Source organism: Oncorhynchus tshawytscha, linkage group LG13 (assembly GCF_018296145.1).
Source record: "Oncorhynchus tshawytscha isolate Ot180627B linkage group LG13, Otsh_v2.0, whole genome shotgun sequence".
In the NCBI taxonomy this organism is placed as follows: Eukaryota; Metazoa; Chordata; class Actinopteri; order Salmoniformes; family Salmonidae; genus Oncorhynchus; species Oncorhynchus tshawytscha.
This window is the reverse complement of record NC_056441.1, coordinates 2,877,197-2,894,947: the sequence shown is the minus strand read 5'-3', so window position 1 is coordinate 2,894,947 and position 17,751 is coordinate 2,877,197. Positions and strand designations below refer to the sequence as shown.

General features: G+C 45.7%; 1 protein-coding gene across 1 annotated transcript in view; it reads left to right on the top strand.

Moving 5' to 3' along the window:
• The window catches only part of LOC112220687 (CUB and sushi domain-containing protein 2-like), a 927,456-nt gene that overhangs the window by 600,728 nt on the left and 308,977 nt on the right, over positions 1–17,751 (top strand). The window contains 3 exon segments of the mRNA XM_042295064.1: positions 1,025–1,181; positions 1,676–1,867; positions 15,730–15,856. Coding sequence (XP_042150998.1) covers positions 1,025–1,181; positions 1,676–1,867; positions 15,730–15,856 — 476 coding nt within the window.

The following is a 17,751-nucleotide window of genomic DNA, read 5'->3' as shown; positions in this document are numbered from 1 at the left end:
GCTTTATAAATTAATTGGATTAGATTTGATTAGCATTGGCACTTGGATTGGCATTGGGGCTTGGATTATTGTTGGGAAATGGATTTGCACCTGTTTTGGCATTGAAATTGGATTTGCACTTGGATTGACATTGGGACTTGGATTGACATTGACTCTTGGAATGTCATTGGGGCTTGGTGAGCATTGGGACTTGGATTGACATTGGGACTTGGGATTGACATTGGGACTTGAATTGACATTGGGACTTGGTTCGACATTGGGACTTGGATTGGAACCAGTGCAAAATATAGATCCTTGGCCTTTTCAGTGGAAAACAGAATCATAAGACAATAACCCAAGCACACATCAAAATCTACAAAGAAATTGTTCATTGACTACAAAATCAACATTTTTCAATCTCAGTCTCCAGTTTCGAAGCCGTTTGAAAAGCTATTGGTTTGATTTGAGGACCTTCTTAAAAAGATGAGAGAGGCCTGTAATTTTCATCATAGGTACACTGTCCTTTGACAGCTCTTTGGTCTTGGCCATAGTGGAGTTTGGAGTGTGACTGTTTGAGGTTGTGGACAGGTGTCTTTTATACTGATAACAAGTTCAAACAGGTGCCATTAATACAGGTAACGAGTGGAGGACAGAGGAGCCTCTTAAAGAAGAAGTTACAGATCTGTGAGAGCCAGAAATCTTGCTTGTTTGTAGGTGACCAAATACTTATTTTCCACCATAATTTGCAATTAAATTCAATTCATAAAAAATCCTACAATTTTGATTTTCTGGATTTATTTTTTTCATTTTGTCTGTCATAGTTGAAGTGTACCTATGATGAAAATTACAGGCCTCTCTCATTTTTTTAAGTGGGAGAACTTGCACAATATATTGGCATTGGCAGTATTAGTTGATTTAAAAATGTCCATCTCCTTCTCTCTCTCCTTCTCTCTCCCTCTCTCTCTTTCTCTCTCTCTCTCTGTCTCTGTCTCTGTCTCTGTCTCCCTCTCTCTCTCTCCCTCTGTCTGCCCGTCTCTCCCTGTAGGTGTTTGATGGTAATAGTAACCAGGCTCGTCTGTTGGGTGTTTTCTCTGGGACTGAGCTGCAGGACAACACTCTGAACTCCACATCCAGCTCCATGTGGTTGGAGTTCATCAGCAACGCAGAGAACACCAGCAAGGGCTTCCAGTTACACTTTACTAGTGAGTAACACACACACACACACACACACACACACACACACACACACACACACACACACACACACACCTTCCTCTCAACTTTTATTTAATCCGTTTTCTCTCTGTGTCCCTCCGTCTTCTCTCTATCCCTCCGTCTTCTCTCTCTATCCCTCCGTCTTCTCTCTATCCCTCCGTCTTCTCTCTCCATCCCTCTGTCTTCTCTCTCTATCCCTCCATCTTCTCTCTATCCCTCTGTCTTCTCTCTCCATCCCTCCGTCTTATCTCTTTATCCCTCCGTCTTCTCTCTTTGTCCCTCCGTCTTCTCTCTTTGTCCCTCCGTCTTCTCTCTCCATCCCTCCATCTTCTCTCTTTATCCCTCCGTCTTCTCTCTCTATCCCTCCGTCTTCTCTCTTTATCCCTCCGTCTTCTCTCTCTATCCCTCCGTCTTCTCTCTCTATTCCTCCGTCTTCTCTCTTTGTCCCTCCGTCTTCTCTCTTTGTCCCCCCGTCCTGCAGGTTTTGATCTGTTGAAGTGTGAGGACCCGGGTGTTCCTCAGTTTGGTTATAAGAGAGAAGATAAGGGTCACTTTGCTGGCAGCACTGTGTGTTATAGCTGTGACCCAGGATATACCTTGAAGGGACCCCAGATCCTGACCTGTTTGAGGGGGGAGAGGAGAGCCTGGGATAGCCCCCTGCCCCAATGTGTTGGTAAGTGTACAGACAGGCTGTTTGCGTGTTGGGGAGGTGTGTCGGGGGGTCAATCACAAAACCCCCTTTCATTATGGGGGAAACCACAAAACTGACCTAAGATCAGTATTTAAGGGCACCATCTGACCTAAGATCAGTATTTAAGGTGGCTAGGAAAAACTCCCTAGAAAGGCCAAAACCTAGGAAGAAACCTAGAGAGGAACCAGGCTATGTGGGGTGGCCAGTCCTCTTCTGGCTGTGCCGGGTGGAGATTATAACAGAACATGGCCAAGATGTTCAAATGTTCATAAATGACCAGCATGGTCGTATAATAATAAGGCAGAACAGTTGAAACTGGAGCAGCAGCACGGCCAGGTGGACTGGGGACAGCAAGGAGTCATCATGTCAGGTAATCCTGGGGCATGGTCCTAGGGCTCAGGTCCTCCGAGAGAGAGAAAAAAAGAGAGAAGGAGAGAATTAGAGAACGCACACTTAGATTCACACAGGACACCGAATAGGACAGGAGAAGTACTCCAGATATAACAAACTGACCCTAGCCCCCGACACATAAACTACTGCAGCATAAATACTGGAGGCTGAGACAGGAGGGGTCAGGAGACACTGTGGACCCATCCGAGGACACCCCCGGACAGGGCCAAACAGGAAGGATATAACCCCACCCACTTTGCCAAAGCACAGCCCCCACACCACTAGAGGGATATCTTCAACCACCAACTTACCATCCTGAGACAGGGCTGAGTATAGCCCACAAAGATCTCCGCCATGGCACAACCCAAGGGGGGGCGCCAATCAAGACAGGATGACCACATCAGTGAATCAACCCACTCAGGTGACTCACCCCTTCCAGGGACGGCATGAGAGAGCCCCAGTAAGCCAGTGACTCAGCCCCTGTAATAGGGTTAGAGGCAGAGAATCCCAGTGGAAAGAGGGGAACCGGCCAGGCAGAGACAGCAAGGGCGGTTCGTTGCTCCAGAGCCTTTCCGTTCACCTTCCCACTCCTGGGCCAGACTACACTCAATCATATGACCCACTGAAGAGATGAGTCTTCAGTAAAGGTTGAGACCGAGTTTGCGTCTCTGACATGGGTAGGCAGACCGTTCCATAAAAATGGAGCTCTATAGGAGAAAGCCCTGCCTCCAGCTGTTTGCTTAGAAATTCTAGGGACAATTAGGAGGCCTGCGTCTTGTGACCGTAGCGTATGTGTTGGTCTGTACGGCAGGACCAAATCAGAGAGATAGGTAGGAGCAACTCATGTAATGCTTTGTAGGTTAGCAGTAAAACCTTGAAATCAGCCCTTGCTTTGACAGGAAGCCAGTGTAGGGAGGCTAGCACTGGAGTAATATGATCACATTTTTTGGTTCTAGTCAGGATTCTAGCAGCCGTATTTAGCACCAACTGAAGTTTATTTAGTGCTTTATCTGGGTAGCCGGAAAGTAGAGCATTGCAGTAGTCTAACCTAGAAGTGACAAAAGCATGGATTCATTTTTCTGCATCATTTTTGGACAGAAAGTTTCTGATTTTTGCAATGTTACGTAGAAAAAAAAAAAAGCTGTCCTTGAAATGGTCTATATATGATATGTTCTTCAAAAGAGAGATCAGGGTCCAGAGTAACGCTGAGGTCCTTCACAGTTTTATTTGAGACGACTGTACAACCATTACGATTAATTGTCAGATTCAACAGAAGATTTCTTTGTTTCTTGGGACCTAGAACAAGCATCTCTGTTTTGTCTGTCAACCATTAAGATCTGACCTAAGATCAGTATTTAATGGCACCATCTGACCTAAGATCAGAGTGGCACACTCTTAAGTTGTCAATAGCAAAACACACACACACGCACACACAAACACACACACCCTGCCTCTCACACACGCACACACACACACACACACACACACACACACAGACCCTGCTACACACACAAACACACACACCCTGCCTCTCACACACGCACACACACACAGACCCTGCCTCTCACACACGCACACACACACACACCCTGCCTCTCACACACGCACACACACACACACACACACACACACAGACCCTGCTACACACACAAACACACACACCCTGCCTCTCACACACGCACACACACACACACACAGACCCTGCTACACACACAAAAACACACACCCTGCCTCTCACACACGCACACACACACACACACAGACCCTGCCTCTCACACACGCACACACACACACACACACAGACCCTGCCTCTCACACACGCACACACACACACACAGACCCTGCCTCTCTCTCACACACACACACACACACACACACACACACACACACACACACACACACACACCCTGCCTCTCACACACACACACACACACACACACACACACACACACACACACACACACACACACAGACCCTGCTACACAAACACAAACACACACACATTTTTCCTTCTCAGTTTGTGTGGATGGTAAATAGAGTGTGTTATGATGTTCTCACAGGCTGCTCTGTGTCGTCCATAGACTCCTCTCTCACCTGAGTGTGCAGGAGGTTGGATAAGGACACACATCATTACAGACACAGGAATGTCATTTCCAAAAGGGGCATGTCTGCCTTTTAAAGCCAAATGACAGATATTGGGTTGGGTGGAAGGAAACAGCAGGGTGTTTTTTCTTGATAAAAGACCTTTTGATGTCCTTCTTCTCAGTGCAAACATGTATTTTTGAGGGGAGAAATTCAAGAGAAGCTGAGCATCATTTGGTTGTTTTGACGGGGAGGGAGGGAGGTTGAAGTATCAATGTATCAACATGGCAGCCGATTGTCGCACCATCCTCGTCATCACCATCAACCCTCGTCATCATCATCATCTTGCCATTCTCTTTGAAGTAGGAGTGGTGTGCTATTCTCCCCCTCTCTCTCCCTCTCCCTCCCTCTTTCTCTCCCTCTCCTCCCCTCTTTCTCTCCCTCTCCTCCCCTCTTTCTCTCCCTCTCCCTCCCTCTTTCTGTCCCTCTCCTCCCCTCTTTCTCTCCCTCTCCCTCCCTCTTTCTGTCCCTCTCCTCCCCTCTTTCTCTCCCTCTCCTTTCTCTCCCTCTCTCCTCCCTCTTTCTGTCCTTGTCCTCCCCTCTTTCTCCCCTCTCCTCCCCTCTTTCTCTCCCTCTCCCTCCCTCTTTCTGTCCCTCTCCTCCCCTCTTTCTCTCCCTCTCCTCCCCTCTTTCTCTCCCTCTCCTCCCCTCTTTCTCTCCCTCTTTCTGTCCCTCTCCTATTCTACATATCCCAGTACCACCATCCGACAGGGTACATTATATACTACATATCCCACCATCCAACAGGATACATTATATACTACATATCCCACCATCCTACAGGATACATTATATACTACATATCCCACCATCCAACAGGATACATTACATATTACATATCCCACCATCCTACAGGATACATTATATACTACATATCCCACCATCCTACAGGATACATTATATACTACATATCCCACCATCCTACAGGATACATTATATACTACATATCCCACCATCCTACAGGATACATTATATACTACATATCCCACCATCCTACAGGATACATTATATACTACATATCCCACCATCCTACAGGATACATTATATACTACATATCCCACCATCCTACAGGATACATTATATACTACATATCCCACCATCCTACAGGATACATTATATACTACATATCCCAGTACCACCATCCAACAGGATACATTAAATCAAATCAAATCAAATTTTATTTGTCACATACACATGGTTAGCAGATGTTAATGCGAGTGTAGTGAAATGCTTGTGCTTCTAGTTCCGACAATGCAGTAATAACCAACAAGTAATCTAACTAACAATTCCAAAACTACTGTCTTATACACAGTGTAAGGGGATAAAGAATATGTACATAAGGATATATGAATGAGTGATGGTACAGAGCAGCATAGGCAAGATACAGTAGATGATATCGAGTACAGTATATACATATGAGATAAGTATGTAAACCAAGTGGCATAGTTAAAGTGGCTAGTGATACATGTATTACATAAGGATACAGTCGATGATATAGAGTACAGTATATACGTATGCATATGAGATGAATAACATCGGGTGGTGTAGGTGTCCTGGAGGGCAGGTAGTTTGCCCCCGGTGATGCGTTGTGCAGACCTCACTACCCTCTGGAGAGCCTTACGGTTGAGGGCGGAGCAGTTGCCGTACCAGGCGGTGATACAGCCCGCCAGGATGCTCTCGATTGTGCATCTGTAGAAGTTTGTGAGTGCTTTTGGTGACAAGCCGAATTTCTTCAGCCTCCTGAGGTTGAAGAGGCGCTGCTGCGCCTTCTTCACGATGCTGTCTGTGTGAGTGGACCAATTCAGTTGGTCTGTGATGTGTATGCAGAGGAACTTAAAACTTGCTGCCCTCTCCACTACTGTTCCATCGATGTGGATAGGGGGGTGTTCCCTCTGCTGTTTCCTGAAGTCCACAATCATCTCCTTAGTTTTGTTGACGTTGAGTGTGAGGTTATTTTCCTGACACCACATTATATACTTCATATTCCACCATCCAACAGGATACATTATATACTACATATCCCACCATCCAACAGGATACATTATATACTACATATCCCACCATCCAACAGGATACATTATATACTACATATCCCACCATCCTACAGGATACATTATATACTACATATCCCAGTACCACCATCCAACAGGATACATGATATACTACATATCCCACCATCCAACAGGATACATTATAATATACTACATATCCCACCATCCAACAGGATACATTATATACTACATATCCCACCATCCTAGAGGATACATTATATACTACATATCCCAGCATCCAACAGGATACATTATATACTACATATCCCACCATCCAACAGGATACATTATATACTACATATCCCACCATCCAACAGGATACATTATATACTACATATCCCAGGACCACCATCCAACAGGATAAATGACTCCAACCCTATCAGCAGTATTAACCACAGGAAATATACCCTGATAGATAAATATTACATATTTTCCACATGATTGATGCTTCAATCCTACACGTAGTCAGTATATCAGTATATATATCAGTATATTCCACTATTCCCTGAATCATCAGTCAAATTCCTCTCTCCTTACTAAAGTTCCTGTTGTTGTAAAGTTCCTGTTGCTGTAACGTTCCTGTTGTTGTAAAGTTCCTGTTGTTGTAAAGTTACTGTTGTTGTAAAGTTCCTGTTGTTGTAAAGTACCTGTTATTGTAAATGTCCTGTTGTTGTAAAGTACCTGTTATTGTAAATGTCCTGTTATTGTAAAGAACCTGTTGTTGTAAAGTTCCTGTTGTTGTAAAGTTACTGTTGTTGTAAAGTTCCTGTTATTGTAAAGTACCTGTTATTGTAATGTTACTGTTATTGTAAAGTATATGTTATTGTAAAATACATGCTATTGTAAAGTACCTGTTATTGTAATGTTACTGTTATTGTAAAGTTCCTGTTATTATAAAATACATTCCTCTTGGGTCAGAGCATCAACAGGTGCATTGACTATGGCCAGGGTAGAGATGGTGGCATCCTTTGACTCAAGAAACCGCTTCAACATATAAATGTTGAATTCCACCTTGTAGTGCAGTCTTGTTTAGGCCTCAGCTCAGGCCCATCTGGCGTTGTGTAGACTTCAGTTTTTCAGAACCTACTGTGAAGTATTCCACAGCTGCTTTCACTTTGTCCACAGTGGCTTCGTCCCCTTCAGAGCATCTCTGACAATCAGGTTGATTGTGTGGGCAAGACATGGATGATGGGTCCATTTAAAAATATTCATGGCTTTGGTTCTGTTAGCTGCATTGTCGCTAACACAACAGACCACTTTTCCATCTACTTGCCATTCTCTGGCCACTCTCAACAGTTCCTCTGCCAAGTTCTCTGAGGTGTGTCTATCGCTGAACTCAAAGCAGTCCAGAAGACAGCTAGACATCAAACCATCTTCAGTGAAGTGACATGTTACCGACAAGTAAGAAGTGGTTACCCTTGATTTCCAGCAGTCAGTGGTAAGGCAAACTGCAGTAGCTTTTTGGACTCTTTCCCACACTGAAGCCTGTGTGCTCTCGTACAGTTATTTATCCACAGAAGAGGACAGAGTTTTAGTTTCCTGTGGTTTGGAATGTGTGGTGTGCGCAATGACTTCTCAGCCTGGCGCGGAGGAGAGACTGTCATTACGGTATGGATTCAGGTGTGTTCCTGAGAATGGATTTTAACTTCTTGGCGCACCCATACCGTTAGCGGGATCATTTTTGTCAACATCCACTGAATTTCAGAGCGCCAAATTCAAAATACATTACTAAAAATATAACATTTTCATGAAATCACAAGTGCAACATAGCAAAACAGCTTAGTTAGTTGTTCGTTGTTAATCCACCTGGCGTGTCAGATTTCAAAAAAGCTTTATGGCGAAAGTTATCCAAGCATTTATGTAAGGACATCTCTCTCAGCAGACAAAACATTACAAACAGCTAGCAGCAAAGTAGATTGGTCACAAAAGTCAGAAAGGCAATCAAATGAATTGCTTACCTTTGATGATCTTCGGATGTTTGCACTCACGAGATTTCCAGTTACAAAATAAATGTTCCTTTTGTTCCATAAAGATAATTTTTCTATCCAAAAACCTCCATTTGGTTGGCGCGTTATGTTCAGAAATCCACAGGCTCGAGCGGTCATGCCGGGGCAGACGAAAATTCCAAATAGTGTCCGTAAAGTTCGTAGAAACATATCAAATGGTTTAACATATCAAATGGTTTTTATAATCAATCCTCAGGATGTTTTTACAATATATAATCAATAATATTTCAACAGGACCGTAGCTTTGTCAATAGGAGAGAGAGAGAGAAATGTCTGCTCCAAGCTATTGGTGCATGCAAAACGCTGCTGGAACCCACCCATCCACTGACGCGATGTGATCGTTCTCGCTCATTTTTCAGAATAAAAGGCTGAAACTATGTCTAAAGACTGTTCACACCATGTGGAAGCCATAGCTAAAGGAATCTGGTTGATATCCCTTTAAATGGAGGGAAGGCATGCAATGGAACAGGGAGGTTTCAAAATAAGAGGCACTTCCTTGTTGGATTTTCCTCAGGTTTTCACCTGCAATATCAGTTATGTTATACTCACAGACAATATTTTGACAGTTTTGGAAACTTTAGAGTGTTTTCTATCATAATCTGACCACTATATGCCTATTCTAGATTCTGGGCCTGAGAAATAGGCAGTTTCATTTGGGTACGTTTTTCATCCAAACATCAAAATACTGCCCCCTACACTCAACAGGTTAAAGTAGGGTTCTGCTTGCGGTCGGTGAACAGGTAGGAGCTGAATTGATACATTCTGCTTCCAGAGTGAACAGAGCTGTGGTTGTGTTCATGACAAGAGCAACTTTGGTGGGTAGGCTCATTACTAGTGGAACATTTCTTGTTGGTGCCAATTTCACCTCTTTCAACACCTTCGACCAGGGTGGTAGTCGCAAATTCACCTCAGTTTATTACGGATGATCAAACCAGGAAAGAGCTGATTTGCTAGCGTATTTCGTGTACTGTCAGCAGGTTTTCAGGCAGATGCCGTTAAGCATGTTGTTTCATTCCGGAGGCAAGTGTCCATGTTTCTGAATAACAATAAGCAACAGCTAAATGTGCATTTTAAAGTGAGGCATGGGGAGGGGCTCTGTGCAGGGTTTGCCAGTACAGGCAGTCTATGGTGTTTTGAGTGTGGGGATTTGGGGCCTAAGTGCAGGGGACTTGTCTGAACTTGAACTGGAGGCCTGTGGCATTACTCTGTGAGGACGACAAGATATTTGCCAAGGTCCTCTCTAACAGACTAAAGTCCCATCTGGACTCGATAGTGCTTAAGGACCAGACATATTGTGTACCGGGACGCTCAATCATGGACAACTTGTTCTCAATTAGGGACATGTTGGACTTGTCAAGAGGTTCTAATGTGAACTTTGGACTGGTCTCTTTAGATCAAGAGAAGGCTTTGGAGTATCTATTTAATGTGATGTTTGGGTTTGGGAAGAGTTTTTGTGAAGCTGTTGTATGCTGGGGCGTCATGTATGGTCAAGGTGGGAGGGGGCTCAGTAGGCCAGTCTCAGTGAGACGGGGCATTAGACAAGGATGCCCTCTTTCAGGGCAGTTATATACACTAGCCATTGAGCCTTTTCTGGGCCTGCTACCCAGGAGACTGCAGAGAGTGTGCTGGACAGGCATAGCAGTGTCGGTGTATGCAGATGAGGTTTCTGTGATGGTCAGGATATGCAGGCACTAGAGACTAGTCTGAAGGTGTACGAGGAGCTTTGTCAGCTAAAGTAAACTGGAGCAAGTGCAAAGCATGGAAGGATTGGTTTAGATAGGGATAGGGATTGGGCCCCTCCTCTGCTTCCACGGGAACGCAGTGGGGTTGTGAAGGGCTTAAAAGTTTGTGGTTGTACCTTGCCTCGGAGATGTGGGTCCGGAAGAACTGGGGGGCTGTCACAGGCAGTGGTGTCAAGACTGGCCAGGTGGAGGTGGCTCCTGTTCCAATTGGCATATAGAGGGAAGGTGCTGACAATCAACAACCTGGTGGCATCTTCCCTGTGGCATAAAGTGGCTGTCCTCAATCACCCCGCCGGTCTGCTCGCAGACCTGCAATGCAAGCTGGTGGACTTTTTCTGGTTGGGTCATCACTGGCTGCAGGCGGCAGAGTTTTACATGACCATCCACGAAGGAGGACAGGCCCTGGTGGAACTGGAGAGCAAGGTGGCTGCTTTCAGGCTAAAGGCGGTGCAGAGACTGCTGTACCATGCTGATGTCAACTGATGGCAGCAGGTTTACTAAGGCTGTGTGACCTGAGACTGCCGGGACAGGAGGGGTGGAAAACCCCGGAAGTCTTGGCACAACAAACAGGAATAATGTCAGAAAGGCAATCAAATGAATCGCTTACCTTTGATGATCTTCGGATGTTTGCACTCACGAGATTTCCAGTTACACAATAAATGTTCCTTTTGTTCCATAAAGATCATTTTTATATCCAAAACCTCCATTTGGTTGGCGCGTTATGTTCAGAAATCCACAGGCTCGAGCGGTCATGCCGGGCAGACGAAAATTCCAAATAGTGTCCGTAAAGTTCGTAGAAACATATCAAATGGTTTAACATATCAAATGGTTTTTATAATCAATCCTCAGGATGTTTTTACAATATATAATCAATAATATTTCAACAGGACCGTAGCTTTGTCAATAGGAGAGAGAGAGAGAAATGTCTGCTCCAAGCTGTTGGTGCATGCAAAACGCTGCTGGAACCCACCCATCCACTGACGCGATGTGATTGTTCTCGCTCATTTTTCAGAATAAAAGGCTGAAACTATGTCTAAAGACTGTTCACACCATGTGGAAGCCATAGCTAAAGGAATCTGGTTGATATCCCTTTAAATGGAGGGAAGGCATGCAATGGAACAGGGAGGTTTCAAAATAAGAGGCACTTCCTTGTTGGATTTTCCTCAGGTTTTCACCTGCAATATCAGTTATGTTATACTCACAGACAATATTTTGACAGTTTTGGAAACTTTAGAGTGTTTTCTATCATAATCTGACCACTATATGCCTATTCTAGATTCTGGGCCTGAGAAATAGGCAGTTTCATTTGGGTACGTTTTTCATCCAAACATCAAAATACTGCCCCCTACACTCAACAGGTTAAAGTAGGGTTCTGCTTGCGGTCGGTGAACAGGTAGGAGCTGAATTGATACATTCTGCTTCCAGAGTGAACAGAGCTGTGGTTGTGTTCATGACAAGAGCAACTTTGGTGGGTAGGCTCATTACTAGTGGAACATTTCTTGTTGGTGCCAATTTCACCTCTTTCAACACCTTCGACCAGGGTGGTAGTCGCAAATTCACCTCAGTTTATTACGGATGATCAAACCAGGAAAGAGCTGATTTGCGGGGCATTAGACAAGGATGCCCTCTTTCAGGGCAGTTATATACACTAGCTATTGAGCCTTTTCTGGGCCTGCTACCCAGGAGACTGCAGAGAGTGTGCTGGACAGGCATAGCAGTGTCGGTGTATGCAGATGAGGTTTCTGTGATGGTCAGGATATGCAGGCACTAGAGACTAGTCTGAAGGTGTACGAGGAGCTTTGTCAGCTAAAGTAAACTGGAGCAAGTGCAAAGCATGGAAGGATTGGTTTAGATAGGGATAGGGATTGGGCCCCTCCTCTGCTTCCACGGGGAACGCAGTGGGGTTGTGAAGGGCTTAAAAAGTTTGTGGTTGTACCTTGCCTCGGAGATGTGGGTCCGGAAGAACTGGGAGGGGCTGTCACAGGCAGTGGTGTCAAGACTGGCCAGGTGGAGGTGGCTCCTGTTCCAATTGGCATATAGAGGGAAGGTGCTGACAATCAACAACCTGGTGGCATCTTCCCTGTGGCATAAAGTGGCTGTCCTCAATCACCCCGCCGGTCTGCTCGCAGACCTGCAATGCAAGCTGGTGGACTTTTTCTGGTTGGGTCATCACTGGCTGCAGGCGGCAGAGTTTTACATGACCATCCACGAGGAGGACAGGCCCTGGTGGAACTGGAGAGCAAGGTGGCTGCTTTCAGGCTAAAGGCGGTGCAGAGACTGCTGTACCATGCTGATGTCAACTGATGGCAGCAGGTTTACTAAGGCTGTGTGACCTGAGACTGCCGGGACAGGAGGGGTGGAAAACCCCGGAAGTCTTGGCACAACAAACAGGAATAATGTCTCTTAGGCTGCTGGAGAGATTCCTGGAGGAGGTCCAGGAGGCCCTGTCTGAGCCGGTAAGGGGGTGTTCGAGTGACCAAAGGAGGAGGGGCCACCAATGTTTACGCCACTGCAGGTGACGGCAGAGACTGGAGACTGGCAAGGGGGTCTGGAGAACCTGTTAGATTTTAACACTCAACCTGAGGGAGTTTGAAGGGGTGGGAGGTAAAGCCCTCTACAACCTCTGCATTAAGGTAAATCCCTCTACAACCTCAGTGTTAAGGTAAAGCCCTCTACAACCTCTGCATTAAGGTAAATCCCTCTACAACCTCTGCATTAAGGTGAGGAACATTAGGAGCCTAACAGGAGTGAAGGCACATCAGTGGCAGGGGGTATGTTGGGTGGAGAGTATGGTGGGTTTTAGATGGAGGGGGCTCTACAAACCCCCAGTACCAAAAGAGGTCAGGGGACCTCCAGTGGAGGGGGTATGTTGGGTGGAGAGTATGGTGGGTTTTAGATGGAGGGGGCTCTACAAACCCCAGTACCAAAAGAGGTCAGGGGACCTCCAGTGGAGGGGGTATGTTGGGTGGAGAGTATGGTGGGTTTTAGATGGAGGGGCTCTACAAACCCCCAGTACCAAAAGAGGTCAGGGGACCTCCAGTGGAGGGGTATGTTGGGTGGAGAGTATGGTGGGTTTTAGATGGAGGGGGCTCTACAAACCCCCAGTACCAAAAGAGGTCAGGGGACCTCCAGTGGAGGGGGTATGTTGGGTGGAGAGTATGGTGGGTTTTAGATGGAGGGGGCTCTACAAACCCCAGTACCAAAAGAGGTCAGGGGACCTCCAGTGGAGGGTATGTTGGGTGGAGAGTATGGTGGGTTTTAGATGGAGGGAGCTCTACAAACCCCAGTACCAAAAAGAGGTCAGGGGACCTCCAGTGGAGGGGGTATGTTGGGTGGAGAGTATGGTGGGTTTTAGATGGAGGGGGCTCTACAAACCCCCAGTACCAAAAGAGGTCAGGGGCCTCCAGTGGAGGGGGTATGTTGGGTGGAGAGTATGGTGGGTTTTAGATGGAGGGGCTCTACAAACCCCCAGTACCAAAAGAGGTCAGGGGACCTCCAGTGGAGGGTATGTTGGGTGGAGAGTATGGTGGGTTTTAGATGGAGGGAGCTCTACAAACTCCAGTACCAAAAGAGGTCAGGGGACCTCCAGTGGAGGGTATGTTGGGTGGAGAGTATGGTGGGTTTTAGATGGAGGGAGCTCTACAAACTCCAGTACCAAAAGAGGTCAGGGGACCTCCAGTGGAGGGGGTATGTTGGGTGGAGAGTATGGTGGGTTTTAGATGGAGGGAGCTCTACAAACCCCAGTACCAAAAGAGGTCAGGGGACCTCCAGTGGAGCCCTGGCCACTAACAGCTGGTTGGTTGACGTGGGAGTCGGGCAGGAATGTCCTTTCTGTCTTATGAGAGAAACTGTGATTCATGTGTTTTCTGTGTGCACCAGGTTAATGCCTTTAATGTCTCTGTTGGGATGTCTGTGTGAGAGGTTTGGGGTGGAGTTTACTGTTGGAATGTCTGTGTGAGAGGTTGGGGGTGGAGTTTACTGTTGGAATGTCTGTGTGAGAGGTTGGGGGTGTGTTTTACTGTTGGAATGTCTGTGTGAGAGGTTGGGGGTGGAGTTTACTGTTGGAATGTCTGTGTGAGAGGTTGGGGGTGGTTTTACTGTTGGAATGTTTGTGTGAGAGGTTGGGGGTGGTTTTTACTGTTGGAATGTCTGTGTGAGAGATTGAGGGTGGAGTTTACTGTTGGAATGTCTGTGTGAGAGGTTGGGGGTGGAGTTTACTGTTGGAATGTCTGTGTGAGAGGTTGTGGGTGTTTTTACTGTTGGAATGTCTGTGTGAGAGGTTGGGGGTGGAGTTTACTGTTGGAATGTCTGTGTGAGAGGTTGGGGGTGGGTTTTACTGTTGGAATGTCTGTGTGAGAGGTTGGGGGTGTTTTTACTGTTGGGATGTCTGTGTGAGAGGTTGGGGGTGAGTTTTACTGTTGGGATGTCTGTGTGAGAGGTTGGGGGTGGAGTTTACTGTTGGGATGTTTATAATATGGTACACTTATTTAAATACGGTCAAATGTGTTTTGTTGAATTATCTGTTTGCTCAGGTGAAGTTGTCTATTTGGCTAACAAGGAGGAACAGGGTCAAAGGTGGGGGGATAACAGACCCTTTACTATTGTTTAATGGGATGGTCTCTGTGCGCCTTAGGGTTGAATTTGAGTTGTGTAAAATGATAAACAGTGTGTAGATGTTTCAGGAGATACGGTGTGTTAGGGGGGCTGTCTATACAGCTGGGGAAGATGTTTTGGTGTGGTGTTGTTTTGTATCGTGTTGTAGAGGGAAAGGTGAGTATGGTACAAGTATGCAGTACAGGATGTATTTTGGTGTTTTATTTTAAGGGGGGGGTGAGGTTTTAATGAAATGAGAATGTTTCATTAATGAAAGACAACAAATCAAACTCTCTCTTTCCCTCTCTCTCTCCCTCCCTCTCTCTCTCTCCCTCTCTCTCTCCCTCTCTCTCTCTCTCTCTCTCTCTCTCCCTCTCTCCCTCTCTCTCTCTCTCTCCCTCTCTCTCTCTCTGTCTCTCTCTCTCTCTCTGTCTCTCTCTCCCTCTCTCTCCCTCTCTCCCTCTCTCTCTCTCTCTCTCTCTCTCTCTCTCTCTCTCTCTCTCTCCCTCTCTCTCTCTCTCTCTCTCTCTCTCTCTCTCTCTCTCTCTCTCTCTCTCTCTCTCCTCTCTCTCTCTCTCTCTCTCTCTCTCTCTCTCCTCTCTCTCTCTCTCTCTCTCTCTCCTCTCTCTCTCTCCCTCTCTCCCTCTCTCCCTCTCTCCCTCTCTCTCTCTCTGTCTCTCTCTCTCTCTCTCTCTGTCTCTCTCTCTCTCTCTCTCTCTCTCTCTCTCTCTCTCCCTCTCTCTCTCTCTCTCTCTCTCCTCTCTCTCTCTCTCTCTCTCTCTCTCTCTCTCTCTCTCTCTCTCTCTCTCTCTCTCTCTCTCTCTCTCTCTCTCTCTCTCTCTCTCTCTCTCTCTCTCTCTCTCTCTCTCTCTCTCTCTCTCTCTCTCTCTCTCTCTCTCTCTCTCTCTCTCTCTTTCTAGCGGAGTGTGGGGGAACCATCAGGGATGAGACTACAGGTCGTATATTGTCTCCAGGTTACCCAGCTCCTTATGAACATAACCTGCACTGTGTCTGGAGCATCGAAGCAGCCCAGGGAAGCACCATCGGGTCAGTACAGATCATCTCGCTCTTTCTCTCTTTCTCCTCCTCCTCTTGCTCATCTTTCTCTTCCACCCTCCTTCTTCACCTCTTCCTCCCCCGCTTCCTCCTCCTCCTCCTCTTCCTCCTCTTCCTCATTCTACTCTACCTCCTCTTCCTCCACCTTCTCTCTCCTCCTCATCATTCTCTATTCTCCTCCACCTCTTCCTCCCTTGGCTCCTCTTCCTCATTTTCCTCATTCTACTCTTCCCCCTCCTCCTCTTCTCCTCCTCTTCTCCTCCTCCTCCTTACTGTTTGTTAGGGTTGTTGATTCAGTGGTGGAGTGAAGGACGTCACTTTTGAGTATTGGGCTTTACCTGAGGAATCTACAAGGCAGTGATCCATGTGTGTGTGTGCATTTGTGTGTGTGTGTGTGTGTGTGTCTGTGTGTGTGTGTGTGTGTGACCTTCCTCCTCCTTTGATGTTCTGCGTTAATGTGTGGTGTCCTCTGTAATAGTTTGACCCGCTGTAATTTGGTGTGAAATCTGTCTGCACAAGAGAGGGCCTGTAATTGGTCAGATGCTTTAATCGGGCTGTTTATCGGACACCTCACCCCCTTCCTCACCACTCAATCACTTTCTCTCTCCCCCTCACCCCTCTCCCCTCTCTCTCGTCTCTCTCCTCCTCTCTCTCCTCCCCTCTCCCCGCTCTCTCATCTCTCTCCTCCTCTCTCTGTTCTCTCCCCTCTCTCTCCTCCCCTCTCCCCTCTCTCTCTCCCCTCTCTCCCCTCTCCCCTCTCCCCTCTCCCATCTACCCTCTCTCCTCCTCTCTCCGTTCTCTCTCTTCTCTCTCATCCCCTCTCCCCACTCTCCCTCTCTGTCCTCCCCTCCCCTCTCCCCTCTCTCTCTCTCCCCTCTCCCCTCTGTCCTCCCCTCTCCCCTCTCTCCTCTGTCCTCCTCTCTCTGTTCTCTCTAGTCTCGCCTCTCCTCCTTCATGAGCAGGTCTCAGGTCCTGACCATTTTATTTTAAGCTTCATATTTGGTCTGCCATCATTGAGAAATAAAATAAGAAGTTGTGTGTGTCTGAATCCTTACTTACGTGACAGTATGTAATCTGACAACAAAAAGGAGTTTAATTTGACAGAGCTCAATATTTGCAATAAGAGAGAAAGAAACAAAGAAAATAAGCAAAAGAGACATAGAGAAAGAGAGATACAATGGCAACAAGATAGAGAGGAGATATATATAGAGAGGAGATATATATAGAGAGGAGGTATATATATATATTTATAGAGAGAGAGAGGAGATATATATAGAGAGGAGATATATATAGAGAGGAGATATATATAGAGAGGAGATATATATAGAGAGGAGATATATATAGAGAGGAGATATATATAGAGAGGAGATATATATAGAGAGGAGATATATATAGAGAGGAGATATATATAGAGAGGAGATATATATAGAGAGGAGATATATATAGAGAGGAGGTATATATATATATATAGAGAGAGAGAGGAGATATATATATATAGAGATGAGATATATATAGAGAGGAGGTATATATATATATATAGAGAGAGAGAAGAGATATATATATAGAGAGAGGAGATATATATAGAGAGGAGGTATATATATATATATATAGAGAGGAGATATATATAGAGAGGAGATATATATAGAGAGGAGGTATATATATATATATATATAGAGAGAGAGAGATATATATATAGAGAGAGGAGATATATATAGAGAGAGGAGATATATATAGAGAGGAGATATATATATATATAGAGAGAGAGAGAGAGAGGAGATATATATATATATATATAGAGAGGAGATATATATAAAGAGGAGATATATATAGAGAGGAGATATATATATAGAGAAGAGATATATATAGAGAGGAGATATATATATATA